Source organism: Hylobates moloch, unplaced genomic scaffold (assembly GCF_009828535.3).
Source record: "Hylobates moloch isolate HMO894 unplaced genomic scaffold, HMol_V3 SCAFFOLD_12, whole genome shotgun sequence".
NCBI lineage: Eukaryota > Metazoa > Chordata > Mammalia > Primates > Hylobatidae > Hylobates > Hylobates moloch.
The window spans coordinates 102,724,361-102,746,406 of NW_026652287.1; the positions used below are offsets into that span (position 1 = coordinate 102,724,361).

Genomic DNA, 22,046 nt, shown 5'->3' on the forward strand with positions numbered 1-22,046 from the left:
GGGCCGGGGCGGGCGCGGCGTGGGTGCGCCAGGAGCTCCGCGGTTGCCGCCAAGCGAGCTGGAGCTGACCCTCGGCGTCCCGTGAGTACCCCGCGGATCCCCCCACTACAGCGGGCGGAAGTGACGTAGAGGCGCCTAGCAACGGGGGCCAGCGCGCCGGAAGTGATGCCTTCTAGGTTGGCTTAGCTGCGGAAGCGACTCCCGCCAGGGCGGGGTGCGGCATGGGAGGGCGGGGAGCGCGGCAATTTCCGCTTCCGGTCCGTCGCCTTCTTCGGTTGCTTCCCGTCTCCTCGGCGGCTCCCCTCCCCCGCCCGGCTCTCCGCGCCCCTTCTGGGCGGCGGGGCGGCGGAGCCGTCGGCGTGCGGTCCTCCTTGCGTTCGTGCGTGCGCCCGTGGTCAGGCGCACGCCCCGCGACACCGAGGCCGAGCGGGGCAGGGGGCTGACCGCCATGACCCCCCAGAGCCCGGCGTGAGGGGGCCGAGGTGAGCGCGGGGCGGAGCGCGGGGGACGCTGGCCCGCCTGCTCCGGGCGTTCGGGCCTGGGCCGCGGCGCGCGCGGGCTCGCGCCTGGCCAGTTGTGGGTGTCTCTGGCGGCCTTTGTGTCTCTGCTCCTGTGTCGGCCTTGACTATCCCCGTGTCGGTTGTCTGTGCCTGTCTGTCTCTCTCTCGTGTCTGTGTGTCTGTCAGCGTCTGTTTCCTGTGGGCCTCTGCCTGTGCCTGTTTCAGTGAGCTTAGAAACGGGTTTGGAGATAGGAGTGTGTTTGTGTGTCTGTCCCGGGTCTCTTTCTCCTCTGTCTGTCATGTCTGTGTCTGTCAGGATTTTGTTCGTGTCTCGCTGAGTTTCCGAGTCTTCTTTTCCCTAGGTGTCTCTAGCCCTTCCCTGTGGGCTTTTCTGCCGATGGTGCAAATCTTACCCCCGCCCCGTCTTCGCATCCGAGTTTTGCCCCCATACCTATCACCTCCAATCCTGAAGTTTCTTTCCAGGAGTCTGTTACTTGGTCTAGAATCTGCCCCTTTTCCCCAGTTTTCTGAGTCTCTGGTGTGGTGGTGAAGAGCCCCAGCCTTGGATTCAGAGGCCCGGCTGCCTGCTAAGCTGTGTAATATTTGCCAGGTGATATTCTCTATCTCAAAACCTCAGCTTCCTAGTCGTAGGAAATCCGTAGTTCATAGGCATTCGTAGTTCCTACATCATAGGGTCCTTGTGCATGTAAGTTGAGGTGATGCTTGTAAAGCGCCTGAAGGTATCTGACACATAGCAAGTGTGTAATTACTGGCAGCTCTGGTTTTTATTGTTAAAATGCTTAGAAATTTTTACACAGTAAGTGGTAGATATCGGTCGGTTATTGGAGTACTCCTTGGAGAACTTTGCCATATCCTTTGTATTCCTTTTAGTCTAAGAATTCTCTTTGAACCAATTTAATTTGAAATACATTCTCATTCTAAGCAGTATCTGAGAAATCTTAGCTTTGATGTGCTAGTTGGGTATTTTTTTCTAATGCACGCCAAATAAGTACAGAGTATTAAGATAGTGCATTTTCTGCCGTCACCCTTTTGGAACTGTTCTCTGTTTTTTCTCTGATAATAATAGCAGCCAGTGTTATTGAGCGCCTGCTATCTGTGGGGCACAGAGCCAAGCACTGTGTGTACCCATCTTATTTAATCAACAGGCCTGCCAGGTAGGAATTCTTTCAGAGTTGAGCAAACTGTGTCTCAAGGAGGTGTGCGCTGCAGGTAGCTGATGTGGCCAGGATTTGAACCCACATTTTATATTCTTTGCCATTAGATTCCATTTTTCTTGTCTCTTATTTCTCAGCGCCAGGTCTCTTTTTGTTTCTGGGCCTCTGTCTTTCCTCCTTGGCCTCCTGCCTCCCTGTCTTCCCATGTTCTTGTATCTGCTGCTGCTTGTATCTTTCTTACTGTGTCTCTGCCTAGCTCCCTCTGCCCGGGTTTTTATGTGTCTCTTTCTGTCTCTATTTCTTGTCAGTCCCCTTCTCTGTATTTGTTATATCATCTCTTCATCTTAATGTGTCAGGCCGGGGCTGTTTTGGGACTCTGGAGAGTTACTTTTTCACTAGCTACATCTGTCTTCAGGTGCCTGGCTCTCTGGCCTGAGTTCTCAGTCCAGCCTCTCTCAGTCATCCCTATCTCTCCTGCGCTTACGTTGTGGTAGGGCTTTGAAAATCTCCCTCTGTGGCTTGTTGGAGCCGCATAGATCGGTGATCAGAGCTGGCTCTGGAACCAGGCTACTGCAGGAGTGAGTTGTGTGTCCCTGGACAAGGGGCTGAACCTCTGTGTCTCAGTTTCCACCCTGTGAGGTGGCTGTGAATCATGGGGTTGTTTTAAGGATTAACAGTTAATACATGTAAAGTGCTTAACACAGTGCCTGGCATGGGATAAGAGCAGTGCGAGTGTCTGCTGGTGTCATCATCATTTACTTGACTCTCCTGTTTCTCATCACCAGTCTTGGGATGGGTTAATTTAGGTTAATTTAAAAGTATGAGTTTTGGAGTTCAGGTGGGCCTTGGGTTGAGTCTGCCCTGCCATTCCTGGTGTGTGACTTTGGTTGAATTATTTAACTTCCAGGACCCCAGGCTCTGCATGCAGTGTTGAAAAAGGTAGCGTCCCTCTTGTGCTGAGCCAGCACCTGGCACTCAGCTGGGACCCAGGCAGTGGGGCTGTTAGGTCCCTTGTCTCTCCTGAGCCTTGGGCTTCCCCTGTCCTTGGGACGTCTGGTCTTCTGGCTTCCCCAGTTCTTCCTGCCGCCCTGGGTTGGCTCCCTGCTCCTGCCCCTGTCTTTAATCCCTTCTTCAGCCTTCTTTCCCACGTGCCCTTGTTTCTGCTGTGGATTCCTGCCCCCTCTGCCCTTGTTCCAGAGGTCTCTCCTGCCCTCCCTCTCCACTTCCTCCTTGTGTGGTTTACTGAATGGTTTTTCTGGGCCAGCTTCTTTGCTGGGAAAAGACACGTCCAGACAGACATGTTCTCTGCCCCCATGGGGCATGTGGGTTGACCTTAGCTACAGAATCAGACAAAAGAATATAAAATCATGAAGGAGACTGAGTTTACTGATGAGGCTCCAGGGATAGGTGACTGTGATGTTTGGGTGTGCACCTGGGAAGTGTAAGCAGAGCCCTTGGGGTGAGTGGATATCCCTGGGTGAGGAAGAAGGAAGAGCTCCTGGGCAGGACGGAGGGCCTCCTGATGCGCCGCCTGTGTTTACAGGGCATCAGTTCCCTGGATGACCGCATGGAGCCCCATTTGACAGAAGAGAAAGCTGAGGTGCAAAAGATCGCAGCCCGCCCAGGGTGGCCTGGCCAGGAAGTGCTGAGCCAGGGTGTGGGGCTGCGATCTGCCACTGCATATACTCTGCCTCACTGAGCAGGGGCCCCAGCAGGAAGGGGGCAGCCTGTTTGAGGAACCGAAACATGGATGGGGTTACTTTGAGACCTAGAGGTTAACAAGGGACAGAGCCTTCTGGGCCGCAGTTAGGAGCTCATCTTTGACCCTGAGGGCTCTGGGCAGCCCATGTCCCATTTATGTTTCCAGAGGTCCTGTTCCCCTCTCAGATGCGGTGACCTGCCAGCACCTGCCGCAGCCTTCGTCCAGGAGTCGCCCCATCTCTCCACGCATCAGGGGCCCTGTGCCCCTTGCTGCTGCAGCCGGGCACCATGTCGACCTCGTCCTTGAGGCGCCAGATGAAGAACATCGTCCACAACTACTCAGAGGCAGAGATCAAGGTTCGAGAGGCCACGAGCAATGACCCCTGGGGCCCATCCAGCTCCCTCATGTCAGAGATTGCCGACCTCACCTACAACGTTGTTGCCTTCTCGGAGATCATGAGCATGATCTGGAAGCGGCTCAACGACCATGGCAAGAACTGGCGGCACGTCTACAAGGTCAGCATCCTGCTCTCCTCCCCGGGCAGGTGCAGGGGCTCAGGCGGGAGGACGGGAGCCCGTGTCGTGCACCCTGCCTGGGACGGTATCCCGGTTCTCAAGAGGAACTGGAGAAGAGTAAAATCTCTCTTTTTGTTTAATGAAGGCAACGAATATAAGGCTAAGAAGTTTGGAGCCTTGTGATTAAAATCTGTTTTTGAGTGAGTGGTGCGTTCGTAAGATTCATGTGCTCAGGAGGCCTGAGAGGGCCCACAGTGCCCATCTCTTCTGTGTGCCCAGACACCCAGTTCCTTTCCTCACAGCAGCCAGGTTTCCGCTCTGGGCCCCATCTGTGAATGCCTCTCAGGCAGGTGTGTGCTCCCCGTGGCACAGGTGATGCCACGCTGGGGATGGACGCTGGAACGGCACAGTGTTCCCACACTCCTTGTCAGACTCAAAAGCCTGCATGCTGTTTGCTGGCATCGATCTGACAGTGGGAGAGACAGGACCGTAGGGATGGAATGCAGATGGCAGGTTGGTGCTGGCCAGGAGTTGGAGGGGAGGGTCACCTACAAAGGGCAGCACAAGGACATTTTGGGGGCAGTGGGACTGTTCTGTGCCTTGAGTGCCGTGGTGGCTTCATGGCCTCTGCATTTGTCAGAACTCAGACTGATGTTAAAATGAGTGAGTGTTACCATATGTAAGTTAGACCCCAATTTAAAAAAGGAAAATGAAGGCCGGGCGCGGTGGCTCAAGCCTGTAATCCCAGCACTTTGGGAGGCCGAGGTGGGTGGATCACGAGGTCAGGAGATCAAGACCATCCTGGCTAACGCGGTGAAACCCCGTCTCTACTAAAAATACAAAAAAAAAATTAGCCGGGCGTGGTGGCGGGCGCCTGTAGTCCCAGCTACTCGGGAGGCTGAAGCAGGAGAATGGCGTGAACCTGGGAGGCGGAGCTTGCAGTGAGCCGAGATCATGCCACTGCACTCCAGCCTGGGGGACAGAGCAAGACTCCGTCTCAAAAAAAAAAAAAATAAAATAAAAAAGAAAATGAGACTTTATCTTAAACATTCCCTATCAGGATGTAAAAGATTTGCCACTTTTTTTTTTCTCTTACGACTGCAGAACTTTCAACTCTATGCATCGGTCATAATTTATTTAACTAGTGCCTTGTTGATGGATTCTTTTAAAAAGGATTTTGCAGTGTTTTGCTTTTAAGAATGAGATTGCCATGAATATCCTTGTATCTTTGCTGTTTTCTAGAACTGGAGTTGCCGAGTCAAGAGGCTCGTGCATGTGTAATTTCGGCAAATGTGGCCAGAGCGCCCTCCATGGATGTGGCCTAGTTGCTGGCTCTGATCCACTGCCCACACATGCAGATGGCAGGTTTTGGGCCAAAGGGGTCGTGCGTGTGAGCAGGACTCAGCGAGTGGGTTTTCAGAAGGGGTCGTGCGTGTGAGCAGGACTCAGCGAGTGGGTTTTCAGTTTGCTGCTCTTGGGGTCCAGGGGCCTTAGCATCCCCACGTTTGGTCTCTGGTTACTGTCTTCCTCGTGTTACGGCAAAGTGGCCAAGGACATGGGCTGGGGCCGGGTTATACTCCCAGTGGTGGGATCTCAGGCTCGTCCCTGAATCTCCCTCTGTGAGGGCCCATGGAGTCGATTCATGTCTGACTTGGGGCAAGGGCTGGTGAGTGTTAGACTCCTGCTATTGCGGTTCCATTGGCAAGCATCTGCAGAGGGCCTGCTCTGGGTGTCTTGGTGCACAAGACCAACAAGGCCCCACCCTCATGCGCTTAGACCTGGGCCTGCTCTGGCCGAGGTCCCTGTCGTTGCTGATCTTTGAGACTTCTGCTGAGGCGAGGTGGTTCCCTCCACTCACAGATGAGGCAGCTGAGGCCGGGAGTGTTGCAGCACTTACACATGGGAGCAGGGGTTGAGGCTCGTTTCCCGTGATTCGTTTTCATACCCATCCCGACACACCAGGACTGGGTTGAGTCATAGATTGAATCAGTTATTGGTCATTTATTGTGAAGGGCTGGGTGGCGTTTGTTTAGTTGAGAATCTTGGAAAAGCCTGGAGGTGCAGGTGAGCCTCTGTGGAGGCAAGGAGGAGGGACGGGGCTAGAGGGGCAGGTGGGGCTGGAGGGGTGGGTGTGCAGAGGCGGTGAATCCAGAGGGGCCCCAGACGCAGATCCTTCCTGGCCAGTGGCTGGGATGATGCTGCTGGGGGCAGAGACAGAGTGGCCTGTGGGCAGGGCTGGCAGGTGCCAAGGCCTGAGAGTCTGCTAGGGAGCATGCTGTGCTGGCGGCCGGGGTGGACGGCAGGGCAGGAGAGGGGACGTGGCCTCCAGTGCCAGGCGGGGCTTGGCCTGCTTCCTGAAGGAGGTGGGAGAGTCTCCATGGCGAAGCAACTGGATTTTTGTGTTCATGCCGCATTTTTGTCCTGAGGCTTCCTGTGGGCAGCCTCTTGCTGGACGGTGCTGGGGATCCAGCCCTGATCAGACCCGACCCCGGCCCTCAAGCAGCTCCCGGGTAGGTGGGAGTTGAGCTGATAGGCTGATGGGTGCCATGAAGGGGGGAACACAGCACAAGGCCCTGCAGGGCTCAGGCAGTCAGGGTCCAGGAGGGGCTCCCTGGGTCCACGTCTAGCCAGCGCCTCCCTTCCTGGCTGACCACTTCTATCCCGCAGTCCCCTTCTGGAAGTACGGGTGATGAGGACAACCCCACAGGCCCAGAGGCCCTGAGCCACTGTGCAGCTGCTTCACCCCCTTTGGCCCTCTCCAGAGCCCTCTGTGCTGACCTGTTCTGGCATGAGGGCGAGTCCTCTTGCTTCCCACCGTCCCTTCGCCACATGATCTCATCTTGTCACTTCAGCCCCAGGTGGTGGGTTGTGCAGGAGCAGTCTTTCCACTTTGATGGATGGGGAAACTGAGGCCCAGAGACGGAGGAGGTGGCCTGCCCAGGCTTATGGGGGAGCTGGGGCTTGAGCCCATCTGTTCCGAGCCCAGGCTGTCCCACCCTGTGGCCCTGCTGGCTGGCACTTTGTGGGTCTTATTGTCCCTGTGGAGAAGGAGGGTGAGCTGTGGGGGCCTTGCAGGCCTGGCTCTGCATGGCCTCCCTGCATGGCCTTGGGGGTGAGTCTTGGTGAGTAAGGGCCGGCGTTTATTTGGTACCTTGTATGTGTAACACACACAGGTTCTCATGAAATCCACGGTTACCCTGTAAAGGAAGTTCTTTTTCTCCTTTTTCTCTGTTTTCCAGATGAGGAAACTGAGATAAAGGAGCTCAGCTCTACCACGCAGGGTGCGGTAGAGCCAAGAGAAGCCCCGAGCGCAGCCTCTGGGCCCTGCACTGCCACCTCACTTCTGAAGAATGCAGGGTCTCAGTCTTGACTTTAAACCAGGGGTCAGCAGAGTACAGCCCACCGGTTGAAATCCCACTCACAGCCCATTTTTGTAAATAAAGTTTTATTGGAACACAGCCAGGCCCATTCATCTGTGGCTGTGGAGTAGTTGAGACAGAGAGTATATGGCCTGAAAAACTGAAATGTTTTTCATCTGGCTCCTTACAGAAATGTTTGCTGATCCCTGTTTTAAACTGTATTTCTGCATTGCAGGATGTCCTTGATAAAGCTGCCTTTAACATTAAAGAGGACTATCACTTTATGCAGTTGCCCGCTGCTTTTTGGTGGTTTTCAGAAAAGCAAAGGAGGAATAATGATTTATTTTGCAAACTTTTTTTTTTTTTTTTTTTTTAACTTTTTTAGAGACAAAGTGTTGCTCTGTAGCCCAGACCGGAATCCAGCAGTACAATCATAGCTCACTGAGCTTGACCACCTGGACTCCAAGCATGGTTGAGGAATAGCTGGGACCACAGGCACACACCACCATGCCTGGCTGATTTTAAAATAGTTCAAATTTTTTTGTGGAGATAGGGGTCTCACTGTGTTGTCTAGGCTGGTCTTGAACTCCTGGGCTCAAGCGATCCTCTTGCCTTGGCTTCCCAAAGGGCTGGGATTATAGACATGAGCCACTACGCCTTCCCCACTTGCTCACTTCTAAAATAGGGTTTTAAATTTTTCATTAAGGAGTTGCATACTAAGCACATCATGAATGTATAACACAGCGGTTACGCGTGTGGACACCTGTGTAGCCTTCACCTAGAGGGAGGTAGAGGATACGTCCAGCCTTCCAGGTTCCCTCAGGAGACCCGTCTCCCACAGCACCGTGTCTGACTTCTGTCCGCCAAGACTGTTCTTGAGCTTTACATATGTGGAGTCGCACGTGTGGTCTTTTGCTCACCATCACCATCAGGTCAGCAAGGTTGGCCGTGCTGTTGCATGAAGCAGTTGTTCATTTACTTTGAGAAAGAGTCTCACTGTTGCCCAGGCTGGAATGCATTGGCGTGTTCTCGGCTCACTGTAGCCTCCACCTCCCAGGCTTAAGCAATCCTCCTGCCACAGCCTCCCAAGTAGCAGGGATGACAGGCATGTGCCACCATGCCTGGCTAATTTTTTGTTATTTTATTTATTTATTTATTTTTTTAGAGCTGGGGTTTTGCCATGTCACCCAGGATGGTCTTGAACTCCTGGACTCAAGCGATCCACTCACTTTAGCCTCTCAAAGCGCTGGGGTTACAGGATTTTGCCACTGCACCCAATTTTATTTATTTAATTATTGTTTCTTATTTATTTATTTATGAGACAAGAGTCTCACTATGTTGCCCAGGCTGGAGTGCAGTGGCGCCACCTCGGCTCACTGCAACTTCTGCCACCCAGGTTCAAGCAATTCTCCTGCCTTAGCCTTCTGAGTAGCTGGGATTACAGGTACCTGCCACCAGGCCTGGCTAATTTTTGTATGTTTAGTAGAGATGGGGTTTCACCATATTGGCCAGGCTGGTCTCGAACTTCTGACCTCGTGATCTGCCCACCTTGGCCTCCCAAAGTGCTGGGATTACAGGTGTGAGCCACCACGCCCAGCCTACTTTTTGTTTTTTCTTGAGACGGAGTTTCGCTCTTGTTGCCCAAGCTGGAGTGCAGTGGCGCTATTTTGGCTCACTGCAACCTCTGTCTCCCAAGATCAAGCGATTCTCTTGCCTCAGCCTCCCGAGTAGCTGGGATTACAGGCGCATGCCACACTGCCCAGCTAATTTTTTGTATTTTTAGTAGAGATGGTGTTTCACCGTGTTGGCCAGGCTGGTCTCTAACTCTTGACCTCAGATGATCTGCCCACCTCGGCCTCCCAAAGTGCTGGGATTACAGGCATGAGCCACTGTGCCCGGATATTTATTTGTTTCATTTATTGATTTATTTTACTTATTATTTATTTTTGAGACAGAATCTTGCCCTGTCGTCCAGGCTGGAGTGCAATGGCGTGATCTCGACTCACTTGGAACCTCTGCCTCCTGGGTTCAAACGATTCTCCTTGCCCCAGCCTCCTGAGTAGCTGGGATTATAGGCACATGCTACCACACCTAGCTAATTTTTTGTATTTTTAGTAGAGATGGGGTTTCACCATGTTGGCCAGGCTGGTCTCAAACTCCTGACCTTGTGATCCTCCCGCCTCGGCCTCTCAAGATGGCAAGATTACAGGTGTGAGCCACCATGCCCGGCCTTATTTATTTATTTTTAAATGGAGTCTCAGTCTGTCTCCCAGGCTGGAGTACAGTGGCGTGATGTTGGTTCACTATAACCTCTGCCTCCCTGATCCAAGGGATCCTCCCACCTCAGCCTCCTGAGTAGCTGGGATTACAGGTGTGCACCACCACGCCTGGCCAGTTGTTTTGTGTTTTTAGTGGAAACGGGTTTCATCATGTTGGCCAGGCTGGTCTGGAACCCCTGACCTCGGGTGGTCCACCTGCCTCAGCTTCACATAGTGCTGGGATTATAGGCGTGAGCCACCGCACCTGGCCTCGTTTATCTTTTATTTCAGTGTAAGTGGTAGTCCCACTGTGTGAGTGTACCATAGTTTATGTATGCGTTTCACTGTGCGTGGGTATTTGCACTATTTCCCGCTTCACAATCTTTTTAGCTGCGATACCAAAGTCCAGAGAGCTCTGGAAACAAAAGTATTTCGTGATCCATTCGGCACAAAGTCTGATCCAGACCGAAGTGAGGTCGTTTACGTGGTGTCTGTTGGTCCCACAGTAGTGTGGCTGTTGGCACGACTCTGCCTGGCGCGTTCTCTTCTGTGTTGTATGTGCCTTGTTTTCCTGGTCTGAACTCAGGAAAATATTGAATTCCAAAACACGAGGGCCCCAGGAGTTCTGGACCTGGGACTCCCTCTTGGCTTGGGGTGTGATAAGGCATAGCAATGGCTTACCTGCTTTCCTTTCTCTCGTGTAAATACCTTGAGGGCCGGTTAAAGACTAATCTCTGATTACACTGTAAATACTGTTAACACACCTTTGAAAGGCCTTGCCAGAGCTAGGTCCAGCTGCCTCAGAGGGTGAGGAGATATGAGCGGCCCTGGCATCTTTCCTGGCAAATTTCTCCTTGGTTCAGACGGAGCTTAGCTGTGATAGCTAACTCTTCCCCTAGGAGCCCTGGGTGGGTTTCTGTGGCTCTGTGAAGGCCCTGGAATCCCCTGCAGAAACAAAGGTGTGCCTTTTTCTGAGGTCAGTCACCAAGACACCCCCTGCAGAGCCTTAATGGGGCCATGACCCCTCAAGCCCAGGACTTGAGCCTGCACTAGGGAGAGCCTCAGAGACCTTGGTCCCCCCGCCCCCACTATTAATTTCAACTTGTTGAAAGGGAATTTGTTTTCATATTGTAAAATACAGACATACCAAAGGGTGCAGATTGAAGGATAATGTTCCCTCCGCCCTGTCCTTTTGCTCCTGGTGGTGTGGAACCTGGGTGCCCTCCCAAGAGAGCCCAGGCCTACGCAGGCCGTTGTGTGGACCGCTTCCCTTCTTGCAGAGGTGATAGGCTACTGCTCCAGGCTGTTAATACCAGCGTGAGGTTTTACAGTCAGTACACATTTCAAACGAGTACTAAGACCCCCTTCATTGTGATTTAACTAATGTGGTTTTCTTGGCCATGTTACTTTAGATTTTAGTTGTAGAGAAGTAGACAGGGCTCCGGGATGCCAGGTGATGCCCACGGTGGCTGTGGTGCCTGTAGCTGCCATTTCCTCTTTTATTTGGATTGAGATGGACCTCCTACACTGTGCAGTTCCCTTCATATCACACAGTTCAGTGGCATTCAGCCCATTCACAGTGCTGTGCAACCACCTCTGTCCAGCTCCAGAACTTCTTCATCGCCCCAGAAAGAAAACCCATAGCCGTCAGGTGGTCTCTCTCCATCCCTCCCTCCACCCCCGGCAACCCATAATCCACTCCGTCTCTCTGGATTTGCCCATTCTGGATGATTCACGTCGATGGAATCATAGGCGGTGTGGCCTGCTGTGCTGGCGTCTGTCGCTGAGCGCAGTACCTCTGTGGCTGGTCCCCGTCACAGCGTGGGTCCGTGTCCCTTCCTTTGCATGGCCGTGTCGTACTCTGTGGGGACAGATGTGTGTCCACCCGCTGACGACAGGTGGGTTGTGGGCCTTGCACCCAGTCAGCCGCCCCAGGGCCTGGGGCCCTCCTTGTGCCCAGCATGCTGACCGGGCGTCCCTGTGCCCGCTCGCAGGCCATGACGCTGATGGAGTACCTCATCAAGACCGGCTCGGAGCGCGTGTCGCAGCAGTGCAAGGAGAACATGTACGCCGTGCAGACGCTGAAGGACTTCCAGTACGTGGACCGCGACGGCAAGGACCAGGGTGTGAACGTGCGTGAGAAAGCTAAGCAGCTGGTGGCCCTGCTGCGGGACGAGGACCGGCTGCGGGAAGAGCGGGCGCACGCACTCAAGACCAAGGAAAAGCTGGCACAGACTGCCACGGGTGAGTCCCTCCCTGCGGCCCCTGACGGCCTAGAGTCTGTCCTTCGCCTGCCGCGGCTCCCGGCACCCAGCCGCCCGCTGCTTTCTCTCCCACCCGGGAGGGACCGAGGCATCCCCTTTTCTTCTCCTCACCTGGGCCCCTTGCTCTGGTCTCACTTGGGCCCTTTTTTTCCCTTAGCACCTCCCATGCAGCAGCTCTGGGACCCTTCCTGCCTCTTGCCTTGTGCCCCAGGGCAGGCCTAGAATTGAGAACTTTTATTCCGCTCCCCCATAGGCTCAGGGCCTGAGGGCGGTCAGTGCTGGGTTCAGGGCTCTGAGGGGACACGCACAGTGGCCCCTGAGGGTGCTGTCCTTCTGTCTGCGCTGAGATGAGGGGAACATCAGAGAGGCAGAGGGGGGCCTGGAAGAGGCACAGAAGGAAGGCCAGAGCCAGGGCCTGCAGGTTGCACCAGGCATCTGGGTCTGTGTTACGAGCCTTGACGGGGCCTTCTGGAGGCGGAGGACTCAGTCTGGTGGGTGGTGACCAGCACTGAAAACAAAACTTGAAATAGTGCATCCCACATCGTCAGGCCAAGATCTGTCCCACGAAACATTTCCAGTTATGTGATGGGTGTATGGGTCTCGGACTGTGCCGGGAAGTGTGGTCTATGATGGTCGGGGGCTCACAGCTGTGAAGAGACTAGTCCGGCTGCTCAGGACTCGGAGGGAGGCTGGAGAATGTCTGCGAGGCTCTTCTGCTCTCCAGGAGAGTGGAGGTGCCTCAGTTAGTGGGGGTGCGTGGGATGGGGAGGGGCCGCCAGAGCACTGCCCTGGAGGTGGAGGTGGGTCAGCCAGGCCGGTGCAGACAGCAGGAAGGGCCTGTGGCCCCTGTGGGGTCCGGCTTGAGGGACTGGACTTGTTTGGGGAAGTCTAGGCCTTCTGTTTGGACAGGTCGCATTTGGGATCACCGTTCAGCACCCCCGGGGAGACATGGGTGTGACGGGGTGTGTGCGGCCCTGCCCGGTACTCCAGAGTAGGGACCCACGAGCCGGTAGATGGCGTGAAAGCAGAGAGAGTGTGAAGTGGAGGGAAGGAGGCCAGTGTGGCGTGGGAGTGCTCAGAGCCAGGGACACCAGGAGGGAGTGTGGGCGGCAGAGCGGAGCTGGTCAGCTCAAGGCAGGCAGGTAGGCAGGTGGGCGGTGGGGTTGGGGTGGACGGAGGAGGGACATTGGCAGTAGCTCGGAGGAGAGTGGGAGCCTCAGGTAAGAGGCCTGAGGGTGGGAGATCCTGGCTCGGGGGTTGTCAGACTCTGTGCAGGGCCAGAGCCAACGTCCTCTGCATTGCTGGCCATGCCTTCCCATCCCAGCTGCCTGGCTTCTCCGCTGGCAGTTGCTGGGAAGCAGCTGCACCCCTCTGACACTCACCAAGGTCTCCGAAATTTGAATTTTATGTAGTTTTCACGTGTCTTTTTAAGACTTTTAAGTTGTTATTTAATTTTTTAAGGGGACTCTGAATTTTCGCCCATCTTGGTGCATTCTTTTCATTTTTTCCAACCACTGAAAAATGTAAAGGCCTTTCTTAGACCTTCTCAGGCCAGCTGTGGCTGCCACTGTGGTGTGCTGGCCCCTGTCCTGGAGTGAGTTGTGTGGAGGGCTGTGGCTGGGGAGGAGGATGGGGGCAGCTAGGGAGTGCACCCTGAGACCCCCAGCGGGCGAGGAAGGGCCTGCGGTTCCCGGGCAGCACTGAGGCGGGGTGCTCCGGTGATGGGAAGGCCTGGGTGTTGCTGGCTGGGTGCTGGTATTACCTGTGATGTGGGAGGTGGGGCCCTCAGGGCTGCTGGGATTTAGCCACCACCAGGCTGGGGGGTTAGGGGCATTTGCAAGGTAGAGGTTGGGCAGTGGGGTGTAGATTCCCAGCACCTACCTCTGAGAGTCCCCAGAGCTTAGGAGGAAGTCGCAGGGGCAGGGAAGAGGAGGAGGGGCCACGGGGGTGTGGTCCTCCCCGTGCACTGGCCTCACCTGTGCCCCACGCTGCCCTTCTATCTGCCCATCCCTCCAGACGGCCGCTTACCCACCCAAGTCCGTCAGCCCCTGCTGGTTCTCTCATCCTTTCCTCACTCATAACCCCAGATGGTCACCCTTTGGCCCCGCTCTGCTGCCCACGTGCTCCCTGGAGCATCCCATGCACCCAGCCCTGCTGGGCACACCACACGGGGGCCAGCCTGGGGGCCCCTGGACCCAGTGTAGGTGGGGCCGCCAGACAGCTGCCTGCTGCGGCTCCAGGCGAGGGGAGCCAGGGCCTGCTCATCAGGGAGAGGCCTGGGTCTGGGGAGTGGGTTGGGTGGGGACAGAAGTACAGGACATAGGTGCAAGGCATCTTGGAGCTGGAGCGGACAGAACTTGCTGATGAGTGCACAGTGGTTGGGAGGGCAGGGCAGGAGAGGCAGGGTCCGCCCTGGGGCTTTGGAGGCTGGGGCAATGGCCCTGCGCTCGGCGGGCCTAGGGCCTGGTTGGAGCCCGTCCTCTGCACTGTGGAGGGGCAAGGGTCCACAGGCCTTGGGGGTGGAGAGAACAGTGTCAGGACAGAGTTTGAGGGTAGGCGGGGTTGCTGAGAGGATGCTGCAGTGGAGGCCGGGGATATCTCAGCACCCTCCTGGAGGGTCTGGCCCTGCCTTCCTGTGTCCTCTCTCTCCCTTCCCCTCCTGCTCCTGGAACCAAGGGCTCCTCGCTAGCCCACTCCCCAACCCTGACTAGGCCTTGGATCCCGCTGTCTCAACAGACCCTGTTCTCCCCTCTGAATTCCAGTTGTTCCCTGCCAGAGCTACCATTCTCAACAAGCCCTGGAAACCCGGGAGGAAGGACCTCCCGTCCCCCAGGGGCCCAGGGACAGACCCCAGGCACGCGGAGAGGCAGGCCCTGGTGGTGGCAGGGCTCAGAGGTTCCTGGGGTTCCCCACCTGCTTATTATCAGACCGACTTTTGCTCTGGTCCTTCCCTGATGCCTGGCCCCTCCTGTGGGTGGGGCTGCCTGCGCTCCTCCCCTGGGGACCCTGCATCCCCACCCTTCCTCCTCTGAGCACCCGGCGTCTGGTCTCCGCCTCTTAGTCCTAGTCTTGGCCTGCAGAGGTTGTAAAGGGTAGGGGACTTGGGGGGTGGGGTTGGACACTGAAGCCCCCATCTGTCTAGGCTATGGGGTTTCCTGTCTCTCGTTCCCTGGTCTGGGTCTCACGCGTTTCTCCCCCGCCCTCCAGCCTCATCAGCAGCTGTGGGCTCGGGCCCCCCTCCCGAGGCAGAGCAGGCGTGGCCGCAGAGCAGCGGGGAGGAGGAGCTGCAGCTCCAGCTGGCCCTGGCCATGAGCAAGGAGGAGGCCGACCAGGTACTGGGCGTGCAGCTGGGGCTGTCTGTCCGCCACCCGCCTCCGCGCCTCAGACGTGGGCCTGGCCCTCACTGTCGCTGTTCCACGTGCTGTCACTTGTCTCCTCCCCAGTCCTGCCTCATCCTCACCCCGCTGTCCCTCTGCGTGTCACTCTCTGCCTGTCCCTCACTGGTTCAGGGACCCCCAGCCCTCTCTTTCTTCGGCTCTATCTGACCCTGGCTCTGCCTCTGACTCTGCCTCTGGCCCCTCCCGCCATGCCCCTCACGCTCTCTCTCCCCTAGCCCCCGTCCTGCGGCCCCGAGGACGACGCCCAGCTCCAGCTGGCCCTTAGTTTGAGCCGAGAAGAGCATGATAAGGTCAGAACAGCCTCCCTTTCCCTGCCGCTGCCAGGGGCTCCCCTCAGGCCAGCCCCGTCGCCCCTCTTCCTAAGTCACCCCCCACCATTCTGCTGGGCCCGAAGCCCACAGGCTCACGCGTGTTGAAACCTCAGTACCTTCAGCCGTAGGATGTAGGACACAAGTCAGACAGAGCCTGGGTGGTGGCCAGCACAGCCGTGCCAAGGTTGCTCGGGTGACCAGGATCCGTTCCTTCCCCCAACGCAGGAGATACCACCGAGGCGGGTGCCCGTCCTCCCCGGGTGCCCCGGCACAGCACCCCACTCCCCTCATCCCGTCCCACCTGACCTTTGACCCAGGTGCCCCATCCCCACTTCATACATTGTCCGCATCCCATCGAATCTTTCAGCCGCCTTCGTTGGGGTGGGAGGGGGTCGCTGGGGCTTCCGGGCTGAGGTGGCGTCTGCCCGTGGCTCACGTTCTCGTGTCTCCCTGGCCACTGCCCGTGCCCCAACAGGAGGAGCGGATCCGTCGCGGGGATGACCTGCGGCTGCAGATGGCAATCGAGGAGAGCAAGAGGGAGACCGGGGGCAAGGAGGAGGTGAGCGGGGCTTGCTCTGCCCTCCCTGGCCCACCCGCAGGTGTCCGTCCATTCCATCGCTCATTACTGCATGGCCAGGTCCCTGGAGCAGAGACTGAAACACAAGGTCCTGGAGCTGGGCCCTGGGTTTCCAGGCCTGGTCGGCCTCTCTCTGCCTCTCCCTCCCCGCTGGGCTGAGGCCAGTGACTGACCACGCTGCCCTGCGGCCACCTCCTGTGGTCAGCGCTGGCCATCCCCCTTCGGGCTAAGCACCATGAGGGCCACCACCGGCCGCCACAGCTGAATGGGGAGGCCCAGAATAGGCCAACAGCCTGACATGGCCACAGGGAGGAGGGCGCAGGGCTCACCCATCTGTCACACTTTGTCGGGCACCTCCTTGGTGCCAGGCCGTGTGCTGCACGCCCAGGGCCTGTTGGTGAGCGAGGAGGCATGGTCCCGCCCTCGCGAACAGTGTTTCTGTGGCGTCCCTGTGCTCTGCATCTGAGTAGCAAACCCTCCCACAACCTTGCACTTCCAGGTCATGCTTCGGTACTTCTCTGTGACGGGCCTGCTGGCTGGTTCTGTTTCGTGTCAGGGCTGAGGTCACTCATGCCTCTGGGCACAGGGCATCCACACTGGCCTTGCCCTCCAGCCTCCTCCCCTGGCCTCTCCCTGGTTATTAGTCTGTCCCTAGTGTCCTCACAGCAGAGTAGCTGCTGCTGCCGCCCCCCAGGACAAGCTCGTTGGGCTGGGTTGGAGTTGCCTCGTCAGCCTGTGCACTGCTATTGGTCTCAGCAGGTCCTGAGGCCAGCCCAGGTTTGAGGGGTGGGGACAAGGCCCCCTCTCCATGGGAGGCGGCAGACAGCTTGTGGCCGTAAGTGATCAGGCGCAGTGGGACTTTCTTGGTAGACGGAAAGCCTCTTTAGGTTGGCCTCGGCCAAGGGGTCTCTCATCAGTGTCCACCACAGCTCAGTGACCCAAGTAAGGGCTGCCCTGCTGGGGGAGCACCAGCTCTCATCCATCTCTTCTCCTGCCCTGCCCTGGACTCAGCTCTTCTCCCCTTCCCATCCCCCCTGGGGCCTTTGCCTCACGGGTGCTGACTGGAGGTGTGTGCATGAGTATGTTGGGGGCATCTGCACGTTCTGAGACGGGCTCTGGGTAGCTGGGCCCGTCGTGTGCCTGCCTCCAGAACACAGGACCGTCGTGCATGCGTGTGCGTGCGGCATGGGAAGGCCTGCAGCGCGATGACTGCGGGGTGACGGCGGGGCAACGTAGGGGGCATCATGAGGGGTGCTCAGGGTGACCTGAGTGGGTTCATCGGGGGCTTCCCAGGGGAAGGCATGGAGCAGGGGCTGGCCAGGCTGGCTGAAAAAGGCACAGTGGGCAGAGGGAGGATCGAGCTGCTTCGGGTCAAGCGAGGGGAGGGCTTGGCCTCCATCCTCAGTTAGGACCGGGCAAGGACCTGGGAGCAGGTGGGGTTAAGGGGCTGCCCTGCTGCAGTGTGGAGAATGGATGTGGGGCAGGGGTGGGGCTGTGTTGGGGCTCCCTGGTGGTGCCCTGGGGTGGGGTAGGTGGACAGGGGTGGGCCGACCCCAGGATGGATGAGGAGGGAGGGCAGGTGGTGTGTTTGGGGCCTGCCTCCGTCTCACCCCTTATGGATGGCTGCTGTCTGGACACCCAGGGCCTGGCCACCTCCCCCGCCACGTTCCCCAGCTTGGTCCCTGTCCCGGGCTTCCCACCACTTCTTCATGCTCCTTCTCTTCTCTCTCCCCCACAGTCGTCCCTCATGGACCTTGCTGACGTCTTCACGGCCCCAGCTCCTCCCCCGACCACAGACCCCTGGGGGGGCCCAGCACCCATGGCTGCTGCCGTCCCCACGGCTGCCCCCACCTCGGACCCCTGGGGTGGCCCCCCTCTCCCTCCGGCTGCTGATCCCTGGGGAGGTCCAGCCCCCACGCCGGCCTCTGGGGACCCCTGGAGGCCTGCTGCCCCTGCAGGACCCTCAGTTGACCCTTGGGGTGGGACCCCAGCCCCTGCAGCTGGGGAGGGGCCCACGCCGGATCCATGGGGAAGTTCCGATGGTGAGTGCGTGGCCCACTTGCATGCAGTCCCTGCGCCTGTGTGCACCTGTCCTTGGTTGACTGTGCCCTTGGACAGGGACAGATCGAGCCAAGTGGCGCCGGGCAATGGTGGGGCATCCTGGGTGCAGGGGAGGGGGCAAGGGAGGGGGTCAGATGAGAGCCCAGGACAGGGCGTGTGAGATTGTGCCTTGGAGGACATGGGGGCTGTGCTGTGGGGAAGGGATAGCAGCTCAGCCGAGGGGCAGAGAGGCTGCAGCCAGGGCAGAGCCTGTGTGACATAGGCATCTGGGGAGGGCGGTGGGTGGAGTTGGGAGGTGCAGGTGGAGAAGGGGCCTGACACCCAGCTGGACAGGGGAGGGGTGGGGGAGCTGTGGGAGCTGAGGGAGGGCTGGGCAGGTCTGGCAGAGGCTGTGGGGAAGCCCCTCACCCCAGCTGGGGTCCCAGGGGCAGAGCCTGGCAGTAATGACCAGTTGGAATTTGAGTGTGTGTGCGGGAGGCCGGGTGCCGTGGGCTTCTGGGGGGCAGGGAGGCTTTTGTGTGAACAGCCACAGATTCAGAGGCAACGGTCTCCCCTAGCCATCTGGGCAGTCAAGGTTGCCAGCCCCTCATGCTCTTCTGTCCTCACCCAGGTGGGGTCCCGGTCAGTGGACCCTCGGCCTCCGATCCTTGGACACCCGCCCCGGCCTTCTCAGATCCCTGGGGAGGGTCGCCTGCCAAGCCCAGCACCAATGGCACCACAGGTACTGGAATGGGGGTGGGACTGGAGCCCCGGGTGGGAGTGAGTGGGAGAAGTTAGTGTTGAGTGTCCTAAGGGAGGGGTGGACGCCTGGACTGGAGGTGGGGGTGAGGCGGGGCCCCAGGGAGGGGCTGAGCAGAACATCCTGACCCCACAGCAGCCGGGGGATTCGACACGGAGCCTGACGAGTTCTCTGACTTTGACCGACTCCGCACGGCGCTGCCGACCTCCGGGAGCAGCGCAGGTGAGCCCCTGCCCTCCTTCCCAGCGGCCAGAGGGAGCCTCCCCTAGCTCTTCGGGAGCCCCGTCCCCTGCTGTCTGTGTCCCACTCCAGGCAGGGCTGGCTGGACTTAGGGATGAAAAGTTCAGTTGGGTAGAGTGGGCCAGAACCGTCCACCTGTCTTTAAAAGAAATGTGCGTCTTTATTTTAGAGAAATTGCAGACTTAGAGAAAAACTGAGAATTGTTCTCAAGGTTTCCCACCCGAATGTTGACCTCTGACCCGTCTCTGCCTCCACATCGCTTGAGTGCCTTGCAAACTCTCCAGGTGTCTCAAAGAACACGGACTGTCTTGTCCTGTGCAGTGAGCTGCGTGGACAGGGGTTTGGAAGGCAGCCGAGGCTCCCCTTCCGGGTCCCCACTCACCTGCTGGTGGCTCCGGGGCCGGCCAGGGTGCGTCCTCATGGGTGCTGCCTTTAGCTGCCCTGGCTCCCTGGGGTTTTCAGCTGGCATAAGCTGGCGCCCACTGCTGGTGACAGGCCCATCTGCTGAGTCCCTGAGTGGCTCTTCCGTCAGGAGTGTTCGAGGTCATGGTGGGCCGCTAGTGCTTCGCTGTGGCCCTCAGCTGATACCTGTCTGTCCCATGATGAGTCATGTCAGCCTTGATCTCTTATTTTTTTTTTTTTTTAAGTGAGCTGTTACTGAAGAGCAGGTTGTGGTACAGAAACCTGTTTCCACTGATGAAAGACTGGCAGCTTGTGGGGAGTGAGCTGCGCCCACGCTTCTCTCCTCTCATTATCTAGGTTAACGTAGAGCAACCTTCCAGCATGCAGTTTTCCTTCTTTTAGGCCTTTTTTTGTCCCATACAAATGTGTGCATTTTTTCAAGATTAGATAGAATTCTTAAATCTATTTAAAAACAAAATCAGGCCAGGCGCAATGGCTCGCGCCTGTAATCCCAGCACTTTGGAAGGTCAAGGCGGGCGGATCACCTGGGGTCAGGAGTTCAAGACCAGCCTGATCAACATGGCCGAAACCCCGTCTCTACTAAAAACACAAAATTAGCCAGGCATGGTGGCGCACGCCTGTAATCCCAGCTACTTGGGAGGCTGAGGCAGGAGAATCGCTTGAACTCAGGAGGTGGATGTTGCAGTGAGCTGAGGTTGCGCCATTGCACTCCAGCTGGGCAAATGAGTGACACTCCGTCTCAAAAAAAAAAAAAAAAAAAAAAAAAATCAGACCTCCAGCCAACAGACGTCTTCACGCTGGCCTGGAACACGTGTCTGCGCTGTCTGTCCACTTGGAAGCTCCCTCCGGGGCTGTGTACTCAAGGAGCGTCTGAGGGCAGGCTCCTCTGAGCCTGGAGGCACCTGTGAACAGGCCCCCACGGCCTTCCCCTACCGGCCTAGAGACCCTGGGTGGCCCCTCCCTGAAGCAGTTGCTGCCCTGTGGTTGTCAGAGGGTAACACCTGCTTCTGTCATCCCTCTTGTGTTTGCTCACTGGAATCAGACCCACCTTGTGGGAATCTGGGCTGACGTGAGGTTTTGGCCTGGGCAAGTGATGCTCCCACTCTGCACCTCAGTTCCTCCTTCCCGAGGCCTCTGGGCACCGGGCTCTTGGAAGCGCCCCCTGTCATGGCCTGTACTGCTCCCGGGTGGGAGCCTCACTGCTATCTGCCCTGTCTGAGCCCCTCTCCTGGCTCCTTCCAGGGGAGCTGGAGCTGCTGGCAGGAGAGGTGCCGGCCCGAAGCCCTGGGGCGTTTGACATGAGTGGGGTCAGGGGATCTCTGGCTGAGGCTGTGGGCAGCCCCCCACCTGCAGCCACACCAACTCCCACGCCCCCCACCCGGAAGACGCCGGAGTCATTCCTGGGGCCCAATGCGGCCCTCGTCGACCTGGACTCGCTGGTGAGCCGGCCGGGCCCCACGCCGCCTGGAGCCAAGGCCTCCAACCCCTTCCTGCCAGGCGGTGAGTGTGAGCCCATCACCTGCCCGAGCCCTCCCTGTGGGTTCCCCCAGAGCAGGTGCCTCACGGGGCAGGGACCTTGCCCTTTGCCTGCACATGCTGGATGGACACAGGTGGGCTGCGCCACTGATTCCACTCCGTGTCTCTGGTTTTCTCTTCCTGCAGGAGGCCCAGCCACTGGCCCCTCCGTCACCAACCCTTTCCAGCCCGCGCCCCCCGCGACACTCACCCTGAACCAGCTCCGTCTGAGTCCCGTGCCTCCCGTCCCTGGAGCGCCACCCACGTACATCTCTCCCCTTGGCGGGGGTCCTGGCCTGCCCCCCATGATGCCCCCGGGCCCCCCGGCCCCCAACACTAACCCCTTCCTCCTATAATCCAGGGCGGAAGGGGGCCTGGCTCCATCCGGCTGCCCCATTCTGGCTCCCTGGGAGATCAGTGTTGTGAGTGCATGTGAAATGGGGGATCGCCGCCCCCAGTGCCCTTCCCCTTCCTGGGGCCCACTCACACTACACCCTCTTCCTTTCCCACCCCACCTCTCCGGAGAGAAACTGGACATGGGGCCTGGGGAGGGGAGCTGGCCAGAGGAGGACCCCTTTCCCGTGGCATTAGAAGGGGGAGGGGTGGCTGGGGCCCCCACTCATTCCCCCTCCCTCCAAACTCCCAACCCCCAGTCAGTGTTTGAGCCTCCTCGTTCCCCTCACGCACCCCCTCACGCACCCTCGGTGAATCCTTGGTGATGATTTTGGCAACTTTGGGAATAAATGGCAATTCCCACGGGCTTGGCTCCCCCAGATTCCCATCTGTGATTTCGTGTGTCCCCCAGAGCCCCTTCATCCAGGGACCCAGGGCTCAGGTCCTGTCTCTGTCTCGGGGTTGGCTGGGAACCAGCCCCTCTGTCTCGGAAGCCCTGATATCCCTGACCCTCCCAGGTCAAGGGGTGGCTGGGTTGAGGGTGGACGGTGCGAGGCCTGGCGGAGCTGTAGCCCACGCAGGTCCAGGTGGTCGGGAGGCCACTCATGGCCAGGCG

At 57.9% G+C, this 22,046-nt stretch overlaps 1 protein-coding gene across 9 annotated transcripts; it reads left to right on the plus strand.

Annotated features, from left to right (window-relative positions):
* Window positions 1-260: 260 nt before the first annotated feature.
* Window positions 261-21,796, plus strand: EPN1 (epsin 1). 9 transcript variants are annotated; one of them, XM_058425845.1, is made up of 12 exons: window positions 2,134-2,253; window positions 2,583-2,614; window positions 3,563-3,892; window positions 11,504-11,753; window positions 14,981-15,105; window positions 15,387-15,461; window positions 15,958-16,041; window positions 17,798-18,101; window positions 18,731-18,841; window positions 18,995-19,081; window positions 20,765-21,022; window positions 21,185-21,796. In XM_058425845.1, exons 3-12 carry the CDS (start codon window positions 3,665-3,667, stop codon window positions 21,391-21,393), a joined length of 1,731 nt encoding a protein of 576 aa, XP_058281828.1. In that variant the 5' UTR covers window positions 2,134-2,253; window positions 2,583-2,614; window positions 3,563-3,664; the 3' UTR covers window positions 21,394-21,796. The 9 variants fall into 9 exon arrangements, with proteins under 9 accessions (XP_058281826.1, XP_032027137.1, XP_032027140.1 ...); XM_058425843.1 differs by lacking the exons at window positions 2,134-2,253; window positions 2,583-2,614 and adding an exon at window positions 261-482 and having other exon boundaries at window positions 3,519-3,892; XM_032171246.2 differs by lacking the exons at window positions 2,134-2,253; window positions 2,583-2,614 and adding an exon at window positions 261-482 and having other exon boundaries at window positions 3,543-3,892.
* The last annotated feature ends 250 nt before the right edge of the window (window positions 21,797-22,046 follow it).